The 24,965-nt window shown below is 35.8% G+C and overlaps 4 protein-coding genes across 7 annotated transcripts; 3 read left to right on the forward strand and 1 right to left on the reverse strand.

The window, feature by feature from the left end:
- Positions 1 to 2,908: 2,908 nt before the first annotated feature.
- Positions 2,909 to 4,672, forward strand: LOC117931931. The gene has a single exon (XM_034853002.1). It carries the CDS (start codon positions 2,909 to 2,911, stop codon positions 4,670 to 4,672), a length of 1,764 nt encoding a protein of 587 aa, XP_034708893.1.
- A 1,924-nt stretch (positions 4,673 to 6,596) lies between these two features.
- LOC117932428 (putative dual specificity protein phosphatase DSP8) lies at positions 6,597 to 11,124 on the forward strand. 3 transcript variants are annotated; one of them, XM_034853674.1, is made up of 7 exons: positions 6,597 to 7,773; positions 8,373 to 8,495; positions 8,678 to 8,771; positions 9,159 to 9,241; positions 9,335 to 9,424; positions 9,792 to 9,986; positions 10,119 to 11,124. In XM_034853674.1, exons 1-7 carry the CDS (start codon positions 7,564 to 7,566, stop codon positions 10,305 to 10,307), a joined length of 984 nt encoding a protein of 327 aa, XP_034709565.1. In that variant the 5' UTR covers positions 6,597 to 7,563; the 3' UTR covers positions 10,308 to 11,124. The 3 variants fall into 3 exon arrangements, with proteins under 3 accessions (XP_034709565.1, XP_034709566.1, XP_034709567.1); XM_034853675.1 differs by having other exon boundaries at positions 9,792 to 10,032; positions 10,119 to 10,266; XM_034853676.1 differs by having other exon boundaries at positions 9,792 to 10,023; positions 10,119 to 10,266.
- Positions 11,125 to 12,352: 1,228 nt separating this feature from the next.
- Positions 12,353 to 18,754, forward strand: LOC117932291 (peptidyl-prolyl cis-trans isomerase FKBP20-2, chloroplastic). Of its 2 annotated transcripts, none has more exons than XM_034853475.1 (7): positions 12,353 to 12,475; positions 13,777 to 13,873; positions 13,979 to 14,193; positions 14,346 to 14,479; positions 17,043 to 17,151; positions 17,268 to 17,344; positions 18,448 to 18,754. In XM_034853475.1, the coding sequence occupies exons 1-7, from the start codon at positions 12,427 to 12,429 to the stop codon at positions 18,565 to 18,567; spliced, it is 801 nt and encodes a 266-aa protein (XP_034709366.1). In that variant the 5' UTR covers positions 12,353 to 12,426; the 3' UTR covers positions 18,568 to 18,754. The 2 variants fall into 2 exon arrangements, with proteins under 2 accessions (XP_034709366.1, XP_034709367.1); XM_034853476.1 differs by having other exon boundaries at positions 12,354 to 12,475; positions 14,346 to 14,455.
- Positions 18,755 to 18,962: 208 nt separating this feature from the next.
- On the reverse strand, positions 18,963 to 24,965 carry LOC117932290 (cationic amino acid transporter 9, chloroplastic). The gene is made up of 8 exons (XM_034853473.1): positions 24,637 to 24,965; positions 23,503 to 23,915; positions 21,380 to 21,556; positions 21,020 to 21,244; positions 20,775 to 20,951; positions 20,248 to 20,484; positions 19,406 to 19,495; positions 18,963 to 19,279 (listed from the first exon to the last, which is right to left on the reverse strand). Exons 1-8 carry the CDS (start codon positions 24,947 to 24,949, stop codon positions 19,133 to 19,135), a joined length of 1,779 nt encoding a protein of 592 aa, XP_034709364.1. The 5' UTR covers positions 24,950 to 24,965; the 3' UTR covers positions 18,963 to 19,132.

Here is a 24,965-nt window from a genome sequence, read left to right on the forward strand (position 1 = left end):
AGTTGATAGGATCGTCTTGTTACATCCACATGCCTCCTAGGAAAGGGAAATAGAGGGATGAGTTTCTTTTGCTTTTGGCATAAAGGGCCCTAATAAGAGGCCAATATGACAACTACTAGCTTTGTGGCTAAGCACATTTCTTGAGATATGGATTATTGTTCTATTTAGGATATGCAGGCTTTTAGTCACACAAATAGTTTAATGTACTTGTCAGTGGCTGACCTGAGATATGGATCATTGAAGGCACATTGATACATATGCATTTTTTTTTATTTGAATTGAGATTCAAAACCAAATTATAAATTTTAAAAAGGGGCTCTCCATCAATTTGTTAAATATGTTTGGAACTATTCTCAAAAATAATTTTATGCTTTTTATAACATAATATAGTTTTATAAATTAAAAAATATATTTGACAATTTTTTTTAACTAAAAATAATTTTTTAAGAATTTGTTTTGAAAATAAGTTGTTTTTTTTTTTTTTTAAAAAAGAATTTTGAGGTGTTTTTATGTTTTTCTTGTGGAGTATTTTGAGAAACAATTCAAAATATAGAGAATACTTTATGGGTAGCCCGATTGATCAGGGTGAACACTAGCAAGTGTGGTCCCAATAAGCGGCACATGATCCTAAATTTAAATTCTGTCATTGATGATATCTTGAATTTACCTTGATGTTGGTTATTGCAGGAGTACCTTGAGGATCCTTATAGAGAGTCCTAAGGGCTTGGTCATGGTATATATATATATAGAGAGAGAGAGAGAATGCTTTGGGAACTTTGCATATACCTAAGTGCACAATGCTTTCATGGATAATAAGCCAAATATATATATATATATATTTGCATAATTAGGTTCCCAAACAAAATTTTGATTATGAAAAAAATTGAAAACTATTCCTTGAAATTATTATAAAAAATCATCCTTTTAGAACTATTTTAAAAAATGTTGTCAAACAACCTTAGCTTTGCTTTTTTTTTTTTTTTTTGTAATCAAACACTCCCTTAGAAAATGTCATAATCACTTATACCTAAGTTTGGTTTAGGATTGCTTTTTACTCTTGACTTAACCTAAAAGGTAAAATTGAAACTAAAAACAAATGTCACAATTTCAAAGGAGCACTCTTTATATTATGAAAATTCTTTCAACAAAATCACTTAAACATGATAAGAAACAACTATTGATCTTTAAAAAAAAATTAGTTCTAGAAAAGCCCACCCAAACAAGGCTTTTCATTACAATTTTAGAAGTCAATTTCTTTTAAAGCTCAATAATTTTTATTTTAATAAAAATGCTTTTAATTAAAGAAAACCCCTCAAGTACTTAAAAGAGTAATAATAACATCACCTACTATGAAAATTAATTATTTTTTAATTTTTAAAAATTGTTTCACATTAATCATAGCTTCAACTTAAGTTTCAATTTCTATTAAAGCTAACTCTCCAAATGATGAAATGTTTAGTGCTTAGCATTTGGCAAGTTTAAGATTGAAGAAAGAAAGAATTAAGCTTAACTTACAAGTGATAGTGCTTTTGACATCATTAAATAAGAGAAAAGAATGGAGGTAAGTGGTTTGTTTAACAACTTTGTCATGGGGTGAGATTGAAGATACAATTAAAGTTGTTTAACAACTTTGTCATGGGATAAGATCGAAGATTATATGCCTATTGTTTTTCAATTTGAATAGAGTAAAAGATGCAAAAAAAAAAAAAAAAAAAAAAAAAAAAAAAAAAAAAAAAGAAAAGAAAAAGGAAGAAGAAGAAAATGTAAGAAACGAAGAAAAGTGTGGCTTAAATTATTTTTCTTAATTATGTAAATTATTATAAATAATTACCATCCATTTTTATTTTTATCAAGGATATAGAAATAAAATTTTAGTTTTTTTTTCTTAAATTATACATGTTTAATTATAATATAATTATTTAGGCTATGTTTGGTTTTTGGAAATGCGAGGGAAAGAAAATAAAAAAGAAAAGTAAAAAAAAATGAAAGAAAATAAAAAATAGGTTTAAATTTAATAAATTATTTTTTTATATTACTTCAAACTCTTTTCACTTATTTAATTCTTTTATTTAAAAATATAAAAATTTATTAATAATTGTAATTTTCTTTTGTATTTTTTGATGATAAAATCAAATATAATAAAATTATTTTCTTTAACATATTTTTTCTATTACTTTTTGGAACCAAATATAGTCTTAATATCCATTTGGATACACTTCTTATTTTCTGCTTTCAAAATTAAAAAACTAACAATAACATATAAGAATTTTTACAGGTTTATATTGAAAATTTAATGATTTTAAAAATTGTTTAAAAAATTGAGGTATTAAAAAAATTTAATACCTTAAATTTTAAAATTTTTGCACTATATCTATACTTTTTGTAGAAGATATTTTATGATTTTTTATTTAAAAATTAAAAAAATACGCAAACACATACTTATTAAGTTTAAAATTTGAAAATTTAAGAATTTCATTCAAAAATAATATTTCATTTTATTTGACAAAGAATTAAATTTTAGGATAAAAATAATTAATATTATTATAACAAATTGTATAGGCTTAAGAGAGATTTTTTTTTCTTTTTTGGAAAAAAAATAGAGAATTAATAATTTCTTTTGTTCACATTTCAAGGTTTATTTTATTTATTTATTTATTTATTTATTTTATCATGTTAACAAAAATTATTTACTCCTGAAAAAAAATTGAAGAGCAGACAAGTTGGTCATGTTATTAAACGGTACTAAATCAGCCTTTGAAATCTGCTCCATCTTTGTCCCCCCCTCTCTCTCTCTCTCCTCTCTTCCTTGGCTTCAAAGTCTTCCTTTCTTCGTCTCCATAAGACTATTTCGCCACTCATTCTCTCTACACCCAAAACCCATTCTTGGAAGCACTTCTCATCTTCATCAATGGCTGTTTCAGAGCTTTCACTACCAGTTCGGCCAAACAGAACCCCAAGTAAGTCCTGTACTCACTTCCTCTGTAAATCTCTCATCTTTGCTCTGTTTCTAGTTGTTATTCCACTGTTTCCTTCACAAGCTCCTGAGTACATTAACCACACTCTCATCACCAAGTTCTGGGAACTTCTCCACCTTCTCTTCATTGGCATTGCCGTGTCTTATGGGGTGTTCAGTAGAAGAAATGTGGATAGGGGCATTGAGAGTCATTCCACTGTTGATAATTCAGAGTCTTATGCGTCTAGATTTTTTCATGTTTCATCGATTTTTGAAGATGGGTTTGAGAATTCATGTGGGTCTGGTGAGAAGAGTGTGATCCAGACATGGAATTCTCAGCACTTTCAAGGTGAATCCATGGTTGTGGTTACCAGTGGAAGCTCTGTTCTTGATAAAAGGGGCAAACCCAGATCTTCAAATTTTGAAAATGGGTGTGAAAACCTATTTGAGTCTGATAGGAAGAAGGTGATTCAAACATGGGATTCTCAGTACTTCAGGGGTGAAACCATGGTTGTAGTTGCTAAAGGAAGCTATGCCCTTGATCAATGGGGCAAACCTGAATCAAGCGTTGATGATAAACCACTGGGATTGCCCGTTCGGAACCTGAAATCGAGAATTAAAGACACTGATTCTACTGAATCTGTGAGCGGGAGTAGGTCTAAATCAAGCTCCAAGACTGGTTCTTCTAAGAGTTCAGGCAAAGTTAGAAATGGGAAATTTGGTAAGTTGGGCCCTCTGAAATTGGAGGAGCAGTTGAAGGACACTGTCGCCTTACCTTCACCTATACCATGGCGTTCAAGATCTGGAAGGATGGAAATGAGAGAAGAAGCAGATTCATTTCATAGTCATTCACATTCTATGCCTCCCTCATTTGAGGAACCTGAGTTTGAACAGCTGCAATCACGGTCTTTTCGGTCCTCAACTCCGTACTCATCTCAAGCTAGTTCTGTCTCTTCTTCACCTAGGAAGCTCTCTCCTTCCTCCTCTGCTTCTTCAGAATTGGGGAACTCGAAAATGGAAGAACTGGGGGGAAGGAAGAGTCCTTATGGGTCATCTACTGCAACTTCTCCATCACCACCAGGACAGATGAATGGTAAAGCTCCATTGGATATGTCAAGATCTCACCAATTTTTTAATGGCTCTGCTTCTGAGATGAATGCACAGAGAAGCTTTGAAGACGAGAGGAAGGAGCTGAGTAGGAGCAGAAGAGAGGATCAAGTGAACAGTAAAGAGTGGCAGCTGGGTTCTATGAAGTCTGCCATGAAACCTGGACCTCCCAATAAACATTTGTCAAGGGGAAGATCAGTTAGAACATTTAGAGCAAGTGAACTTACCTCAGAAGCAAGGAAAGTGGCAGAGAAGGGTGGAAACCGAATAGATGACAGTGTTGGGAAGACTTATATCAAAGCTGAAGAAGTACCCATGGAAAAATCTGACATGAAACCAAAAGTACTCGGTAATACATCTTATGTAACAAAGCCGCCATTCTCCAAATATCCAAAGGGAGAAATGCAAGAGTCAGAAGATTTGGAGGGTGAGGCTCACAACTTTCGAACAAGCTCAGATGAAGAAGTTGCATCCAACATTGTTGGTGAGGAAGAACCAGTCCCTCATGAGGTTGACAAGAAGGCTGGTGAGTTTATAGCCAAGTTCAAGGAGCAGATTAGGCTTCAGAAAATGGCATCGATTAGAGGGCACACATGGGAAAAACGTCTATAGGAACTCGTCTAGGTAAATTACAACCCTTTGCTGCCCCATTGGTGAATCCTAGGAGGACCGATATGAAGTTGAGATATGTTTCCACCAAATTTTTTTCGCTCTGCGTTATCTTCTACTTTTCCTTGTAACTTTGAATCCATAGTTGTGTTGCGGGTTTGTTGTTTGTGCATCCAACAAGACTATTGGAGAAGCATTGTGGCCATCTCTTCATTTTCTTAGTGATGGCATTGTCACAGCTTCTATTTATTTTGCCTTGCATATTCATTTGAATTATGTTTCAGATAATTCATGGTGACCCTCATCATGGCATGATCTATATTTGCATATTTATACTTGGCAGAACATACAAGGATTTCCTCTTTGCGAATAAGCTAAACACGATATTTATGAGAGTACATAAATATCTCATTACATTGAAGACTTAAGCTTTTGTTTTTGTCAAATAGCATCTGCTGTATTAGTGTTCAAAATTATTTCATGATGGACCGTTGTTTTTCAAAAGTTATATTTGATGATGCCCTCCTTTTTATGCTCACATTCCATGGTATACATGTGTGCCTTCAAGTGTTGTAAAGAAGAAAAGGGATGGTTTCATTTTCAGGTGGTGTCCATCAGTCCCATATGCCTCTGAAATAGTTAGAATGACACATATAAGAAGGAAAATAACGGGTTTTGAAAGGAAATAGAAAGAGGCAAAATGGTCCAAAGAGGGGTCATACTTTTCTTTTATTGTTATGTATATTTTCTGTGTGAAAAAATGAACATATGGGCATCAACATCTCAATAAATCCTGATGTCTGCTCCAAGACTTCCCAATTCCTCACATTCCACACAGCTTCCAAGCTTTTTCCTCGACTCCTTCCCTTGCATGAACAGAGAAACAGGTGCAAATTGCAGGCAACAGCTGCCTGAAAAACAAACAAAACCCGCTACTGATTCAAGCCTGCTGATGTTCTGTTACCAACCATACAGTCCCTGCATGGTACTGAAGCCGTGGGAGTTATTGGCAAGAGTCGCCAGGAAAGCCAGATTCAGGTCTGCAGAGTTAATTAACCTTGACACCTGAGTCAGAGCTTTCAGCATATCCTTTAAGATCCCATTCGGTTGACACCTCTATGGAGTCATCATCAAAAGCTACTGCTTCTTGTTCCCAGCTTTCTTCTCTTTCTCAAGGTGGTGTCAGCCTTCATGAATAGCCTGCATTTTGTGATCAACCAGAGGTGAGCTAGGAAAGAAAGTTTCATGAACTGGAATTATATTGGATTCCTATTCATTGAATTGGTACCATTCAAACTCATGGCAGCACAAGAATAAGAGTGACACTCACTCAGGAAACGATAATTGAAGCTGGAAATCTCATCAAACTGAATCTAGAAACCAAGGGTGCCCTTCTCCATCACCTGTCAAAGAGAATTAGCATAATCCCATCTACCCGAGCAGGAGATGCTCTAATTCTATCTGTTGATCAATCAATTAGCAACATATAAAGGGGCTGTCTTCCCCAAATGTTAAACCTAGTGGCTGTACATGTATAAGCAAAACCCCTGAAGGCATTCAGATGAGTAGCCAGATTCTGCATTGAACTACACTGACAGACTATCATGCTATGGGGAAAAGCACAAAAGAACCTGTTCAGGTTGAAAATTAAAGCATACCAGCTTCTGGGCAGAGGCTAAGAAATCTTTTTATAATGTAATAGCTTGGTAAATGAATCAAGGCTCTAAGATCTGGTGGATCCAAGGTAACAGAGAATAAACGTAGAAATGAAAAGAGCCCCAAAATGGAGCTTGGGCTGATCTTGTTGCCAAAAAGGAGCTGAACCCCCTGCTGTTTTAGCATCAGAGCCAACACCACTGCTCTGACAATGACCCACCATCTTATTCCACTACTGCAACAACAAATTCCACTATCTTATTCTCAAACACAATGGCCAACCATAGAAAGGCAAACAAAAACCCGAGAATTTTCAATTCAATTCAACACAATCTCTCCAAACCCTTCAATCCTATACCATAAAACTTAAAACCCATTAAAGAAATGATGACAAAAATGCAGTTTTGGTCATGAGTGAGAGTACCTGTGTGTGGAGATAATCTGAAAGATGAAGCTTCTTTCTCCCTTCCTTCCATATCAGTCGCTCTGTATCATATACATTACCAGAGGCAGATATGCAACGTGTTTAAATCTTCCATTTTTAAAGTTTTCACACAATCCCATCAGAGGTGTGTTGTGAGCTGTCTTGTCCACTTCTAAGCACATCAAACCCAATAAGCCAACTACAATTTGGGAGGAGTCTTGGAAATTTCTAAGCACAAAACGTAGAGAAATATGTTGTTTACACTTACCAATTATCATCAAAATGGTGGTGTAAGGTGGTGTGATTTAGCCTAAGTTTTTTTCAAGCCCTCAAACCCACTAAATACATAACTTTTAGGTGAGACAGGGGCCCAACACTTGTATTGATTCAAACTTATCTGGCACAAAACTTATTTGCCAAAACAAAAGCCACAGAGAGAGAGAGCAGCAGAGAGGGAAGTGAGCTGAGATACACCTTCAGCCTTGTTTCCATATATACTCTCTTGTTCAAGATCAGAACTTCATTTTTCAGTCATTTCATTAATGGGTTTGCAATTTTGATTTTGGATTAAGGGGTTGGCGGGATTGCATTGAAGTGTACGATTGAAGGGTTTGATAGGTTCAGTATTGGTGGGATTGTGTAGAGGAGTAGAGGATTGAGGAGTTTGGTGGGGTTGTGTTGAAGGGTTAGGTAGGATTGGATAGCACTGAAAGTTGCTTGGGTTTTTGTGAGTTTCCTTTTCACTATTTTAGGGGTATTGTATCGGAACTGGAGAGGGAAGGGAAAAACTTTTGTGTGGATTTACAGGAGGGAGATGAATGCTGAGAAATTGGAGGACTGGGAGTTGGAAATGTGGGATGAGGAATTGTGTTGTGACCCTTCTCAGAGCAGCGGTGTCGGTTCAAATGCCAAAAGGGCTTTGGTAGGAGCAGGAGCTCGCGCTCTTTTTTACCCGACATTGCTGTATAATGTTGTTAGGAACAAGATTCAGCCTGAGTTTCATTGGTGGGATAGGGTTGATGAGGTGAACTCTTACAAATCCCTTTTTTCTATACTTGAATTGTCTGGCTTTCTTCCTCTTGTTTTTCCAGTTTCTGTATTCATTTGAGAATGGTTTGAGGCTGATTTTCAGAGAAAAACGAAACTGACTGTTTCAAAAATGCTTTCTTTTTGAGAAAGAAAAACAACCGAAAACTTCTTGTGTTTGGACCTTCTTAATGGTCACCAGAAACAATGCTTTAACGTTTCTGAAAATGGTTTTCAAATAAAAATGTTTCTCATTTTCACTATTAAAGAGCCTCTATCTTTTCTTTCCCTCAATAATCAATCCCAATTTTGTCTTGAGGTTTGGTTTTAGAAGCTGCCATCCAATTCAAAAGCACAATAACAAGTAGGTTTTATTCTTCATCTGAATGTTCCTACCTTTAGTTTTCCTTTCAAACTATTAGTTTTTTGGATTTTCTGGCAATCATTGTAAGCACACTCAAATCTGCCCTTCATGGTTGCTTAGGCATTTCATTCTTATAGTATTTTGATCTTTTTCAGGAATAATGTGAAAGTAAGAAATTTCCTTATGCTGAGTCAAGCATTTCTTCAGTACCATGCTAACTTGTGAGTCAACAGTTTATATTGTTAGGTGCCGTGCCTTTTGCTGCTGATGTTCCTCGCCTAAAGAAACTTGGGGTTGGTGGAGTAGTAACTTTAAACGAGTCTTATGAAACTTTGGTCCCGACATTGCTCTATCATGTGAGTATGCTTGGTTGTTCATTCATCAGTCTTTATCTTTTCTGATATGATTAATTAATTCATAGTTGTTGTTACCTTATCTTCTTCCAATGTCACAACAAAAATGTTTAAATGAATAGTTAATAAGGACAAAAATTTAATTGTACTACATTTTTTAATGCCATTGTTTATTATCTGTATAGGCTCACAGCATTGACCATTTGGTGATTCCCACAAGAGATTATCTCTTTGCTCCATCACTCAATGATACTCGCCGAGCTGTAGACTTCATCTATAGTGAGTATTCTAAGAAAATTTTCTACTCACTTGTCAATATTTGCTCTTAGAGTACTATGCATGACTCGGGTTATAGAGGATAGCCTCCTAAATGAGTTTCAGCCTCTAGGACCTTGTATACATCGACCATGATTATATATGTCATGCGCTTTAGTTCCTCTACAATCTCTGCATCTTCACTATATCAACCTACAGATAGATTCTGCCTCTATTTCACCAGAAAGTCCAAAGAGCAGCGTTTTTAAATGCCCAATGAATTCTATCAGAAGTTAATGAAGTCCTTGGGCATACAACTACATTGTGGTGGATTAAATCTTCAGTCTTCCAGTATGTTTATTTTTGAAAAATATTTTAATTTATCTTCTTTTGTTACTGGGCTTTGTGAAGGTAATGCATCTCTTGGGAGAACGACATATGTTCATTGCAAGGCTGGTCGGGGCCGCAGCACAACCATTGTTCTCTGTTACCTGGTATGCATCCTAGCTGTGATCCCTATTTGAAAGTTGATTATTACCTTATACAGATACCGCCTTCATCTGAGATTTTCCCCACATTCTTAACAGGTGGAACACAAACAGATGACACCTGATGCTGCATACAACTATGTGAAATCCATCAGGCCAAGGGTGGTCTTAGCCTCGGCTCAGTGGAAGGTGCCTTCTGGTTTTCAACCTCAAGAAGTTCTTTTGCTTCTAATCATGTTTTTTTCTCATTCATATATCTTTTTCCTTTGTGATTTTGAGAACCTATCGATGCTAAGTATGGTATACACAATCCTGCAAATAATATCATCCATTTACAATCTATGCCTGGAACAGTTTCTTCTTCTTTTTCTTCTTCTTCTTCTTCTTCTTCTTCTTCTTCTTGGCAACTGATGGTTTATTGCCAGATTCCTTTGATGTTTTCTAACTGGGATCACTCTCATTCTTGTGCTACCTTGAATTGCAATTCGATCTGATACAATCCCAAGTGGGTAACTTTTTCTTTCCGAGCTCACTTCTGGTTGATTACAAAATGCAGGCTGTTCATGACTACTATCTGCAGAAAGTGAAGAAAACTAAAAGTTCTGGCTGCATTAACAGAGTCAGAAAGTCTCCATTCTTCCCATCAAAACAATATGCTGCAGCCTTTGATGATGACTCCATTGACATAGTAACAGAGTCAGATCTTGATGGATATGAGTCATATGGCACAGGCTGTGACTCTATAATCATGGTAACACAATCAGAGCTTGATGGATACGACTCAAGCTGTAACTCCAGTACAGTGACCCAAATCTTACTTCCATGTTTCTGAGTGAAGCTGTTGCTTCCAGGAACTAACACCCTTGGCTTTGGTACAATGCAGGGCAGGAGACGGCAAGGAAGAAGCTCGGAAGTGCAGTGGCTGAAATCGAGGTTTTTTGAGAGCTGGATGCCTATTGAGAGTGTTCTTCATTTGAATTCACATCAATGGATGTTGAAAGTGCCTTCAGAGCAAATAATGATGTTTCATGAGAAGAGTCTAATAAGTAGTTATGGCATTTCAAGAGTCTAATAATGGTCCTAGCAGACCTTTGTTGAAGGGGAATGAGATATTAAGGATGAGAATGGAAAGAAGTGAGTGAGATTTGGTAGTTGGAGTTCAAATCTCCAATTATTATGGGAAGAGGGGGAGAGTAAGGTTTAGAGAGGGCATAAAGACTATGTAGGCTTGAAAGAGTGAGAAAAAGCACAAAAGGCTAAAAATTGCAAACTGGGTCGTTCGACTGCTAGGCTCTTAGCCTAGCAAACTTAGTGTTTGCTTGACTAGCCTAGTGGGCAGCCTAGTGAGTTAGCTTTTCTCATGTTTTTGTTTTTTCATAGTTTTTGAAGGGGAATCAAAGGAGTATCAAGTCATTTTCCTTCTAAGGTTTTTGACCCTTCCAAAGTGTTATGTTTAAGTCATCTTTTATTTTGTTTCGTTCCAAAACTTGCACAAACTGATCAAAACATGTCATTAATAAAACATGACAAATGGATTGTCTCATGCGTGCAATGTCATGAGCTTGAATGATTTAAATATGATAATAATGAGAAAATTTTCACTAATTACTCCTCCTTGAATGATCTTCTCTGTAAATGGTGTCGTGATAATCTTGTGGATGACATGTAAGGCTGTTGGCTCAATGGTTCCTCCCAAAGCCAAGGTGGTACCTCCTTCATTGAGGCCCTATCTCCCGCAAAAGTCTCCCTTCATGGTAGGAAATGGGCGTTAGCCATGTACCTCTTTCTTTTTTATTCTGTAGAGTGTCTATTTAAGTCTTGCTCCTTATCCCATTGTTCATTTTATTGTACACTCCTCCTTGATGGTTGCAATATGGGTTGTTGAATGACATCATCTTATGGGCGCCTTCAATTTGTGCAAATATTGCAATGTGAATAATGTTTTAGGCTTGGAAAATTTTATGGTGCCTCCGGAGGTATCATGCCTCCATTTTATTTGAGTCGTTGGATGGAAAAGATTTCATCTCAGTCATCTAAATGATAAATTAAAAAAAGAAAAAAAAAATCCTTCGATTGAAATTGGTTACCGACTCTTACCAATTTGTTACATCTCCTTGGTCACTATGGACAAGTGGAAACCATCGTAGGATGGCATGTGTATCTTCCTCTATAAGAAACAACATGACTAATTAGAAAGGGGATGATGACTAATGAGTCATCGTGTTAAAGGAGAGGGCAATTTATAAGAATGTCAATAAAAATAGCATAATTAATCACATAAAGAACTTGATAGCAAAGGGAATGATGTGTATTTTATCAATATCCATGCCTAAATTAAAATTAGATGTAATAGTATTCAATTTTTAATAACTTTGTGTTTGTTTGGATACATATTTTATTTCCTGTTATTAAAATAAAAATTATTAGTAATTATATAAGATATAAGAAATCTTAGAGGTTATCATTAAAATAAAATAATAATTTTAAAATATATTTAAAAAAATTGACGTATCAAAAAAATTATCTAAGTGAGTACTTTCCTATTACTTTTAATTTTTTTAATTAGTCCAAACCAATAATTAATTTGTGAAATATGTCGTTTATGTAGTTATTTTTATAAAATATTTTTCATTTAAAAGTAATATTTTCTCTATTACATGTCTACTCAAATAATTGAATGCATGTATAAAATATAAGTCTTCTTTGTCTATTGTTTTTAAGAATTATTTTCTATTTTTCAAAATAAAAAAACCAAAAACCATATTTGGTAATAAGAAGACTATTTCTTTTTAAACAAAAGACCGGACATTTTTAGAAAATATTTTTTAATTGTTTTGTAGAATGATTAAAAATAAAATAGTATTCATAATTTTTTTAAAAATATATATATATATTTAAAAATATTAAAAATATGTTAAAAATGTTTTGTGTTTTCAAACAAATTTTTATTCTACAAAATATTAGAGAATAATTTTTAAAAATTATTCTCAAAAACCATTTTTTTAGAATTGTTTTAAAAAATAGGTATTTCCATTTTGTTTTTCCCTCAAAATTTTATCTCCAAGTAAAAGACAGAAATACCCCTGTCTTCAGCGATGCGGATAACAGAGAGTGAAAAGCGCAGCGAGGAGCAGTTTGGTTGTCAGGAAAACAGAAGGATTTTTTCTTTTTGCTGAAAGTTTGAAGAAACCATGCTTTGGTTGTCAACGCATCCTCTTCTACCCCAGCCTTATATTCCATGTAAAACTCTCTCTCTCTCTCCCTCTCTTTTCTCTTTAGAATGCTATCATATATTTTGGATTCTTTTTTTCAGTAATATGTTCTGGGTATTGTTTGGGTGCCTGGAAACTAAGGAAAATGTAGAAGAAAACAGAATTATGAAATCTTATGTTTAAGTCGTTCCAGTTTTAAAACACGAAAAGAAGTGAAGCTCATCTCTACTAAGCCAAACAGTTGTATTGGGGGCTCAGTTGAGTGAAGGGTTTTGTCCTCTACTGCTCCAAGGGAAGAATATGATTCGACGTTTTCAATTTCTTCTCTTTTCTCCCATTTTCTCGGCATCCAAACAAAGCATTGGGAAGAATTGAATCTGGGAAATTGTTCTAGAGAACTGCTACTGTCTTGTTTGCAACAATACAAAATTGAAAACCTTTTCATTTATATCTATCCCAGTTATTGTGCATCGTTGATGTGGAAGTACTTCAGGAATATAGCATACTAGGTATACAATCCAATATGGATTATTCATCAAAGGGCCCTTTTCCCAGATTTCATTTTATTAAACTATTGAACTACCAATTTTCTTGATTTGGGTTTACAATATATATCATGCATTCTATCACCGTCTCTCTAATGTGTACCCTCTATTTTTGGGCTTACACGCGGACTTAATATATTGGGGAAATAAACATACGGTGGTGAGGTTCAAACACTGAACAAGGCTCTGATACCATATTGAACTATCAATTTCCTTAAAAGCTTAAACTTATAGGATTTGGATTCACAATGTATATCATGTACTCTGAGCTGTGTGATGTTTATCCTGTGTGGAGATAACTTACCTTAAGGTCATGTTTGGAATGCTGGAATGGAGAATGAGAGTGGAAAATCAATTCCATATGTTATTCATTCACGTGTTTGTATTGTTTTTGATAATGGGAATAGGAATAACAAATTCATTGTTGTAAAAATCAAATCCTACTCTCACTAGTTCCTTGATTCCTCTCTTTGTACATTGTTTTATGATTCCCCTCCCATCCCATCATATTCTATCCCTATTCTGACATGCCAAACACACCTTAGGAGTTATTATGTGCCTGCATTATTTGCACGCATTCGCCAGTGCTCTATTTGGTGTCTGAGAAGATGGAGTAAGAGAAAACCATATGGGAATCTTGTCTCCTTCATCTTCTTGGTGATTGTTCTCCCTTCTTCTAACCCAAAATTGGAAAAAAAAAGTCAGGAAACAAAATGGGGATGATTTTTAGTTCAGATCTTTACTCCCTTTTTTTTTACATATGCATTTATGCTTTTACTTGCAGACAGATATCTTTCAGCTTGTCCCACAGTTGGAAGCTTTTTTTCTCTGAAGAAGCCTATATTGCATTGCCGCTCAAGCTACAACCTGAAAGATTACAGGTAAAACTTTGATGAATTCATTAACATGTCTTTATCGGTTTAATGTCCTGCAAATTTTTTAGATTGCATACTGTTGCTTATGACCATCTTCTCATGTATGGGTAGAGAACAGAAAGGATGTGTATTGCCTTATGAGGAGAATTTGAGGCGGAGGCTTCTCATCTTCTTTTTGGTCTCATCAGGCTGTTTTCCAACTTTATCTTCTTCTGCAAAGACAAAGAGTAAGAACCCATATGACGAAAAACGGTTACTACAGCAAAACAAGCGAATACAAAAGGAAAATAATGCACCTGAAGACTTCCCAAATTTTGTTCGAGAAGGTTTGTCTTGCCTCTTTGCAACTTTACTAAAAGTTCACTCTTCACAGTACCTCTCTCTCTGGGGGACCTTAGTTGCAGGTCTAGAAACTATTTGATGAACTTTCATCACAACTCCATGAAACCAATGATAATGTGTAGGGATAATGATTCAGGTTTTGAGGTTAAGGTGGTGACACCAGAGAACTACATAACAAGTGACTCAGGGCTTATATATCGAGATTTTGAAGTTGGTAAAGGTGATTGCCCAAAGGCTGGTCAACAGGTTTTTCTTTCAATATCTTTGAAGGCAATAGTTTCCTTTCTTGAAATTTATCATGGGGATCTTAATGATTTGGCAAAAGTAAACTTGGAACACCAGGAAAATGAATGTTAGAATTAGAATTGTTGCTTTATGCATTGCACCTGCAGTAGTAAAATTGAAATTATTTTTTCTTTGAAAACATACAAAAAATAGTAATATTCATGTTTTAGGTGTTTAACTTTGGTCTTTTGTTCCTCTTTATTATTATTATTATTATTATTGGATGTTGATAAATCTTAAAACCACTTAGATTTGCTGCAAAAGACAATGAAAATTTTTCTTTACATCATCATCTAAATTGTGCAAACTGGCCCCAATCTTGACTGGAGGGCATGCTAAAGGCCTCAACCCTTGATAGATAGAGAGAAGGGAGGTGCATCTCTTTACGAAGATCTTATGTCTTATGATGGCTTGTTCCAATCACCTTATTTATCTGTGAGTCCACATTTTAGATGTAAAATATTTTAACTGGCTGGCCAAAACACTGACAAATAAAAGAGAAAATAACCACTGTGGCATTGCTTCTTGTTCATAGACATGGAAATAATTTCCTGAGCAATGTTTTGCTTGTAGCAGTTTTTTGCAATCCATTTTATAGGGCTTTGATTTGATGCTTCCCATTGAAGATAGGATATTTGGTGAAGGTTCTTAATATTTGGTAAAAAGCAAGTTTAATGTCTCTGGTTTGCGGCATGAATGGTATCACTTGGAGCAAGGTCGGGGCCATCACAAAAATAGAGAAAAAAGGTATCTTGCCACCAGAAGAGAGAGCTTATAGAGTGAGTTGTCCCAAAGGAGAAAAAATGCTATCCACGGTCTGACTGAAAAGCTACCTGATGACAGTGTGAGATCCCATATCAGTCATCAGCTCAGCAGAAAAGTTTTTAGCACTATATATGTAGATGAATCCTCTTAACCATGTAGGCTCGTTTTCAAGTCATGTGGCCCGACGCTAGAGTAAATGATATTTACACGGGAAGGAGTGAATTGTTATAAATGGTATCAGAGTCAATGTTTGACTCAATGTGGGAGTTTGTGTGAATATTTTAATTGTCAATACAATCCCATGGGACACGACAAAGACGTTGTGTTTATGTGGAAATGGTATAGATGCATTTTGAAGTCAAGCAAACAATATTTACATGAGAAGAGATCAAGGTAGATAATACCGATTCAAGAGGGAGTGGGCCGTTACAAAAAGAGTTGCTAAGGATTTTTAGGTTGTGGAAAAGCAATGATATACTATGACCGTAACAGTAACAGGGTTTCATTTGACATGTTCCATCAATCCTATGGCTTTTGGCCTATTAGTGAAGTTCTGCAGTTTGGGTTCAACTTACAACAGAACAGCCATTTTTTGACTGAAATTTTTCTATGTCCAATCACCTGTCATATTTAGTGGATTTTTTTTAAATGGATAATTTTTCCATTGACCATGAGCTGTTTTGATATGCTACCACAAACCGAGCTTGTCTCTATGACTCTTATCACATGACCACTAGTCATTCCAACATATTTCCAGGAAGAAATTGGTACACATGTATAAATGTCAGATGTGAAGGTTACTAGCCCTAGCCTTTGGCCTTTCTCTTCACTAAGGGTGTTTTTGGAGATACTTGATTAGGATGCTAGGAATGACAGGGACCAACGATCCTTGCCCTCACTATTTGATGTACTCTTTATCGATTGAAAAATGTTATGAACCAGCTTTCCCTTGATCTCTACCATATGCCAAAATAGGGGCCTGCCATAACTTATGAAGGCTCATGCAACCATCCTTAAAATGATTTGCAGTGTCTCACTGCTGATGTCATTCATACAGGGGGAAATTAGAAGGTGAATGACTGCATATTTTACTGTCTCCATAACCTTTCAACTCCTCCAAGGAAGCAGGTGGAATCTGCTTCTTTTTGGAGTTTGAAATGAAATTCTAGAATTTCATATATCCTTCATCGGAGAATTTTAACAACATTGTTTCCATCAATCAGATTGATCTGAAACTCTTTAGCATGTTCTATTGAATCAAGAAAGCAAGAACTAAATCATGGCATGCTTTTTGAAACATTGGCGGATTTGACATTTCGTGCACCATGTTTTTCCTTAAGAACAGAAGCTACCCTGGTCAGCAGCTTTGAGTGTCTTGCTTCTAATTTGTTTTTTCTATTGATTAATGAAGAAAGTGCAGAACATATTTTCAGCATTCAAACATGTGCATGTATTAGGGATTGAGGTTCTTTTAGTCGTGTTCAATAAGGTCTAGCAACCTTTCAAAAAGATATAATAACTAAGTTATAAATTACATCTAAGGTTTAAACATCTGAAGGAAACAACAAATAATTGTTTTAATTAGGAGAAGCTAAGAATTTTCCACAAATTGATAAAATTGACAAGGTAATTAATGAAACAATAAAACAATTGAAGATGTTGCCACTTTTTATTATTATTCTTTTTTTTTTTTTTTTCCCATATTGCACTGATCTTATCTTAAAAATAATGGTATGTGAAAATTTCTCCTTAACCTCAAGTTGTTCCCATGAATCCTCTGCAGGTGACATTTCACTATGTTGGCTATAATGAGTCAGGTCGCCGTATTGACAGCAGCTATATGCAGGGTTCTCCTGCCAAAATCCGGATGGGCACCAATGCACTAGTTCCTGGTAAATATGAATTACAATATTCGTCTGTGCTTTCTTTGTTAATAGTAGTAGGAGTATTTTCCATAACCCAACATAAAGTAAAAGGGGTTAGTAGCTGAAACGGTGAATTTGTGCAGGATTTGAGGAAGGAATTCGAGATATGAAACCTGGTGGAAAGAGAAGAATAATTATCCCTCCAGAACTTGGACCTCCAGTGAGTTTATCAAATCTTTGTTTTCATTTTTCCCTTCCCTTTTCTTGTGCAGATCTATCTAATCCTCTATTAGGAAAGAAGACTGCATTTTTGGTCTTTGAATTGTTCTAGTCTAAAACCTATACAGAAAGTAAAAGACACAAATCTAGTAAAGCATAATGTGCCTGATACGGAAATTCATCAGCATGCACCATTGAGAACATACTGAATTTGGAATATGTCCATTTTCTTCTTCCTGGGACATGCCTCTTCAGTACAAATCTGACAGAAATGTTTTGGAAATTTACTCAAAATCATTCTTTGTTCTCAAACAAATTTCATAACCTCCAGAGGAAAGCCCATAATTGCTACATGGATGTCAGGATATTTTTCTAACAGTGCCGGAGCCTTTGGTCTCAGTGTCGTGCATGAGAGCTGGGGTACTAAATTGAAATAGTAGCTCCATCTCTTCCTAAACTTTTCTGCATCCACCCTTGTGTTGCTCCTCCCATGGTGATAAAATTAATCCCATGGTAATAGCAGTTGCTTTCACAAACTTCGTGTCATCGGTTTTTCTTTTTAACCTGAATGATATTTTCTAAATTGAGAATATTTTCCAACTGCCTCTTTGGTTTAGAAGAACACATTTTTATTGAGTTTTAAAGAATTGTGGTAGTTTTTATATTTTATTTCAATTATGGTCACCATCCAAATCAGCTCCCAATTCAGTTGAAGCAAACTTTGCCTATGCTTCTCCATGTAGCTCAAGTCAAACTGCTCTTTCCTAGGGATTGAAATGCCTAACACCAAACACCATCCTTGCTAGGAAACTTGCAAAGATGGTGATAGGAATTGAAATTCCAAGAAAGTGACTGGATGGTGGTAGAGGCGCACAATCCCGGCTGGTTGAATGCCCTATACTATCCAATGGTTGTGACAGCAGGAATGGTGTGCACCCCAAGATTAGGTCTCCATGGAAAGTCCAAGGGCTGAGTCATGGAAGCTTCCTTGGTCATCCAAAAGAGAGAGATTCTGCATGATTTTTCTTTGTATGCATATTTTTCTTTTTTTCTTTTTTTTTTTGTTCAATTTTGTTTTATCGGTGAAATTGTCATGTTGTATAGGTGGGGCCTTCCACATTTTTCAGCTCAAAACAGTTTGAAGTGTTTGATGTGGAACTGCTCAACGTCAAAGACTGTCAAAGGAGGACGATAGGTTTCTATTCGGACGTTGTGTGCGAGTGATCAGTGAGGCTCTACTTTGTGCTCATCTGAACACAGGTTGAATGAAGAAATCATATCTGCAAAGCCTCAATGACAATGAACCATATTTATGTTCTCATTCTAAATGTTAGTTTATGAGATGATGAATGTGTTTAGCATACCTAGTCATGACCTCAATTATTATGAAAAAAGTTCACTTCTTACTGTATATCTAATCTCTAAACCCATGGAAGAAGAAACATTGCGAGCACGGGTGACTCGGGTGACATTTGACTGCCTGTTCATGATAGGAAATTATGATAACCCATATCGGGTAAGAAAAGAAGTTTTCGATACTATATAACTAGTGAGTTTTTCTTAATCATGTAAGTGCATTATAAAGTTGTAAAAATCCATTGGGTCTAGAGTAAACGATATCTACACACAATAACAAATCGTTTCAGGAACTTTGGAATACAGTCCAATTAGGGTCATATATGACAAATATGTCTTTGTAATACAGTTGACAGCAACCTACTCTTATTCCGATACTAAACATTTAATTACAACATATAGCAATGATACGCATGGACACAGCAAATAGTTATTATTGCCCTTCTTCAATTGGTGCTCTATGATAGATAATTGTCTCATTTGAACTCAGAGGGTCGGCATGGTACTGCCCATAAAATGCATAAATACCTATTGAAATAAGGCTGAGGATGACAAATCTCACCCATGCTTCATAGTGTAACTGCAAAGAAAAAGAGTTGGTTATCAGCTTTGATATATTAATTTCATTCCTTTGATAAGTTTCTATATGGAATTGAGGGATGGCCACTGTTAGGAGTATAGTTGAGGGGATTCTGCTTGAACAAACCTGAGCAAACAAGAAGATGTTGAAGAAGATGCATACTGCTGGCACAATTGGAACTCCTGGACAAGAAAACCCTGGTGGATTCATGTACACCTGCAAAAAAGAATGGATTAATGAATAAAAAAGTGTAATACGAGCAAAACTTATGCATCGGGTCTTTTTTGGATCATATGAGCAACAGAGGAACATGCTGGAAACCACTGCCTGCATGTTTCCTGAACATGGATGTTGCTTGGGTACTGCAAACCCCATCAATAAATGTGATACCCAAAGTGTTAGGAGAAGAGATAGCGATAGACATACAATGGGTTTGGGTGCAAAAGTACCTCATGAACAGATTTCATATTTCTATTGCTTCAGGTGAGTTAGAGGCAAATAAAAGAGACAAAGGAAAAAAAAAAAGCAAGAACATACAACGGGTTCAGGTGCATAAGTAACTCTTGAGCAGATTTCATATTCTACTGCTACAGGTGAGTAAGAGATAAATAAAAGATACAAAAGAAAAAAAAAAAAAAAAAGCAAGACCTCCCCTATTCATCTTCAAAGTGGAGGTCTTGCATTCAAAAAAGGTTCCTTAGAACCTTTCTACTTATGTGTCAATGTGTGAGATTATGTAAGGGATTTTATTTTTATTTTTTTTAAATTTCACTAAGACCCTTACTATCAAGAGACAAGTCATTTGTTGATCACCACCAACTTGAGTTTTTGAAATACCTCCAAATCTTTCAGCATGCTCCTTTTAAAATGAAAAATTTTCCTCCAGCTTGGAGCACTATGATAGCCTAGTGTTTATATAATAGATAGACAAAAAGATATTCTAATATATTGTCTGGCGTAGTACTTACTTGTCTGCTATAAAGAGCAATAGAGGCAAGTACTGCTATGACTGCAGCTACAAGCAGACAAAAGAATGAAGCACCGACACGGTAAAAGAGTCCAGCACTGAAACCACAACCAGCAATAATGAGAAGGTAAATGACACCTTCTTGCCAGGTTGAAGTCCACCTTGTAGAAACTTGACTTGCTGTCTTGTCATTCCAGCGAAGGGTTACAACACATGCTGCAACAACAGAATAGCCTGTCTGAAACCAACCAAATGGTCATGTAAGGTGCACACTCATTCCTAACCAAAATAATCAAGAATTTGAATGGTTCTGTTGCAGGCAATTCTCTGCAATTAATATTCTAAAATTTTACAATTGCCCATCACAGCATGTCAACATGCCAATTCCTTCTTTCCTCTAAACCCGAGGGAAGAGTACACATGATGTGATTGATAATTGCATGAACCCAAGGATGTTATTGCAAAAGATAGATAACTGATTATTAAAAATTTCAAAATGTTATAGACAGAAGTTAAGCACCAGCATACCAATGAGCCAACTGAAAGAATGTGTGAGAGGGCATGGATGTTAAATAATCCTGCCAAGATGCTAGCGACAATACCAACCCAGATCTGAGAATGAACAGGGGTATGGGCTTTTGGGTGTACTCTAGCAAATAATGAAGGTAATAAACCATCCCTTCCAAGCCCAAGATACAACCGAGACTGTTCATAAGAAACACTGTCATTAGTACATTGGCACATGTAAAGTACATGGGCGTTTCAATATTTACCTGAACATATAGACCAACTAGAAGGGTTGTAGTAAGTCCAGCAACAGCACCTATGCTGATCAAAATGGAAACATACTTCAGGCCTTTGGATGTAAAAGCTTCAGCCAAAGGAGCATCCTCCCCAAGGAGCTTGTAAGGTACCATTCCAGTGATTACTAAGCAAACACCAATATATAACACGACACAGACAAGAAGGCTCCCCATGATGGCTATTGGCAAATCCCTCTGCAAAGTCATGTTGAGAAAATAAATGAAGGATTAAAAAACATAATAATTCAAAAGGATTTCACAAAGGAAACCTTCTAATCAACTCTGGTGACGCGTAATACAAGGAATCCCTCCAATATCAGCAAGAAATACCTGTGGTCTTTTAGATTCTTCAGCTGAATTAGCAACTGCATCAAATCCAACATATGCGAAGAATACTACAGTTGCACCAGTCAATATTGCTTCAAAACCATTTGGAGCAAAAGGAGACCAGTTAGAAACATCAACCTTAAAAGCACCAACAATGATCACAAAGAGAACGATAACTACCTGCAGGAAAGTGGGTGTCAGTCAAACTAAAATGAAAGCAAGTTAACATTTGTATTTTGTATAGATTTTGTGTCCTTGACATGGACATAAATGCTAGATACAAATAAAGATCACTGGTGTATATTAAGAGCATTAGAAAATCCATAATATGAAAAGCACAGGGAATCCTTTAGCCTGATGCCTTATAGATGCAGGTGACACAAATAAAAACCATTCATCTGAGCCAACCAATCAATAAAAAGATACTGGTCTTGTAGAAAAACTAGTTTTAATTCTCTTGTAAACCGAAAGAAGATTTGACATATTGAAATGTACCATGCGTGCACTTATTCATATATAGTTCCAAAGAGATCAATGCATCTGCATGTCAAATAGTAATAAAGCAATTAATTGCAAACAAACAAAAAAGAATTATAATACATTAGCTATCATGCTTCATGGAACATAACATGAGACAATAAAAGAAGCACATTCATAAAATTTGTAGAACCACAGATGGATGCTGACATATGTCATAGATGAGCAAAAAGCAGAGCATTCTCATAGAAAAAATTCATTAAAATTTGAACAGTTTGTTTGGCTAATGGAGAATCCTTCACTAGCTAAGGGCCATTCTACAAACTAGTGAGAAAACTCACACTGGACCTGTGGAAAAAATCTGTTTGCATCAGCAAAGAAGCATTTATCAACATAGAACAGTGATCCAGATCCAGCAGGATAATGATGTTGAAGCCTGGAGTAAATAATGTGAGGTACTTGGAAAAAAACTGCCTATCCACCTTATTCCCACATCATTCAATGTCTAAAAATTTAGTAAAATAGAAATTTTATTTTCAATTTTTAAAATTTTTTTCTTTTATCTGAGCTTCATTGTTTTTAAGTCTCATTCCATAATTGAATATAGAACTTCTGGCAGGCCAAATTGGGGAACCAGGATTCATGCAGCCAAACCAAATAGATGATAAGTTGCTGTTGACAAGTTAGGTGAAGGAAAGATTCATGATTAAGCTCTAGGGATTCCCAATGAAAAGTCAGCCATATATTGTTAAAAATGGAAGTGCAAGGAACTGTTCTCACCTATTAAGTATGAGGCCTCGAGACATACAAGATTTTTAACTTATTAGATTTTATAATTAATGATTGTTTACAGAGTGAAAATTTTCTACAAACGCATGGAGCATAACATGCATATATGAAAACAAATCCAGGACTGTATAGTACATATGACAAGTGAACCAATGAAAACAGCAGATATAACAGGAAAAGAGATTGAATAAAAATCAAACACCCTTTCAACAAACAGAAAGGAGGAAACCACACATTGTCCTTTACTACATTGAACTTGATGTTATGACATGGAACAACAGCCAGAATTTGGTTTATTAACAGTAAATGGTGAGATTTGCTGTCTTAATCTTTGTTAACACATTTAGTACTTCTCAACTTAAATAGACTTCCTATTTCAATTTTTGTAGATTTAGTATATTAATCTTTGTTAACACAGTAATTTCTTTGAAAAGCAAAAAGAAAGAAATTTCTATAAAAGAAGGTATCTTCCCACCCGAGTATGCACATCAGAAGTTAAGGTGTCAAACATGTATGCCTAGATGTGGGTTGAACATGCTCAAACCATTAAGCATGCATTTTACACTGCACTGATTGCTCTTTCTCCATCATAACCTCTCCAAACCCATTAAGCATACATTTTACACTGCACTGATTGCTCTTTCTCCATCATAATGTCTCAATACACTTAAGGGAGCAAAAGTTGTTCTTCATCCTATGATTGTTTAGGACAGCCTTGCATAGAGGAAAAGCATAAGACAAACCTAAAGAAACACCTTTCAAAACCTTAATCATTCCAGAATATGCAATAAATCAAAGAGAAGGATGCTTAAACCCTTGGCCAGCAGCCACATCCAAGAAATGCAGCATAGAAAGGGCACCTTTGTCACAGTCATGAAACAGTTCACAGCAGAAGATTCTCCAACACCTCGGCATAGAATTATTGTTAGAAGTACAAGCAGAATTGGTGCTAATATGTTGATAGACAGAGCTCCACCAAGGAACTCTTCACCACCATGTCCAATCCAGCTTGGAATGTTTTCCTTGAAAAAGGGAAAAAGCTCTAGTACCGCAACCACATAGCTGGCTAAACTTCGAGCTATGCTAGCTGCCCCAATATGATAGTCAAGCATCAATTGTGCAAAAACAAGGAAAGCAGTCAGCTCATTGAAAGCTGTGTAAGTATACAGGTACGCTCCCCCAACAACAGCAGGAAATCGGGACGCTAGCTCAGCATAACATAGTGCATTCAGTACACATGATGCTCCAGCAAGGATAAAGCTAATCGTAACTCCTGCATGGATGTAGCAAATATTGGTTAAGTAACATGATCACAATCAAATAACTCCTGCACTGTCCTAATGCACTAACAGCTTTTGACAATAGCCAAAATACAGATTTAACAATTCATGAATTCCTCTCATAAGATTTTATAATAATTATCAACTCTCCAAAGGTTATGGGTTTTGTATTTTTCTCATCACATGTGTTATCTGTTGAACAAGACCAAAAGTTCGGTGCCCAGGGTCACTTGACCAGAAAAGTAAGTAAAATAGCACAAAATACGTGAGAAAATGCAGGAAAAAGATAGGAAATTAAACACAAAAAATATTTATTATGTTTTTCATTATTTAAGAATTTGAACCTTTACCAAAGATTCTAATACGACTCTTATGCTCAGCTGATTTTTTTCTTCTTCTTCTTTTTTTTTTTTTTTTGTTTTTCATTTCCTTTCGTCCATTTTCTCACTAACCAAACAGAGATTACTAAAAGAAAAAAAGGACACAAAATAGGAAACCAAATTAAAACAGAAGTCCAAACCTTTGAATTAACACAGCCTCGATCAAATTAAATTCATTGAACAACCACGTAATAATAATAGTAACAATAAAAACTTCGAGTACTTATGATCACAACCAAAATCTTCATCAAAACATCCAAAAATTTTCATCCAATTCAAGAAGGAAATAGAGATTCAAATCCACAAAATCAAAGCTCGGAACAAACCAACTCACCAGGTCCGGCATCTCGGGCGACGGTTCCGGTGACGACGAAGATTCCAGCACCGATGGAGGCGCCAACGCCGATAAGAATGAGGTCGAAGAGGCCGAGGCGGCGGACAAGAGCGTCGCCGGAAAGCGTGCGGATGGAGCTGTCAGAGGGCGAAGAGGAGGCTAGGGTTTTGGTCCTGAGAGCCGAAGAGCAGAAACGAGAGATATAAGAGGAAGAGGAAGAAGACGAAGGTGAGTAGGCAGTTGGCTTCCCTTCTCCCATCACGCTGCCCGCCTGGATATTCTCCGTGCGTCTCCGTTTATATACGGGTAACATGTTACTATTCCCCCTT

Source organism: Vitis riparia, chromosome 15 (genome assembly GCF_004353265.1).
Source record: "Vitis riparia cultivar Riparia Gloire de Montpellier isolate 1030 chromosome 15, EGFV_Vit.rip_1.0, whole genome shotgun sequence".
Classification (NCBI taxonomy): domain Eukaryota; kingdom Viridiplantae; phylum Streptophyta; class Magnoliopsida; order Vitales; family Vitaceae; genus Vitis; species Vitis riparia.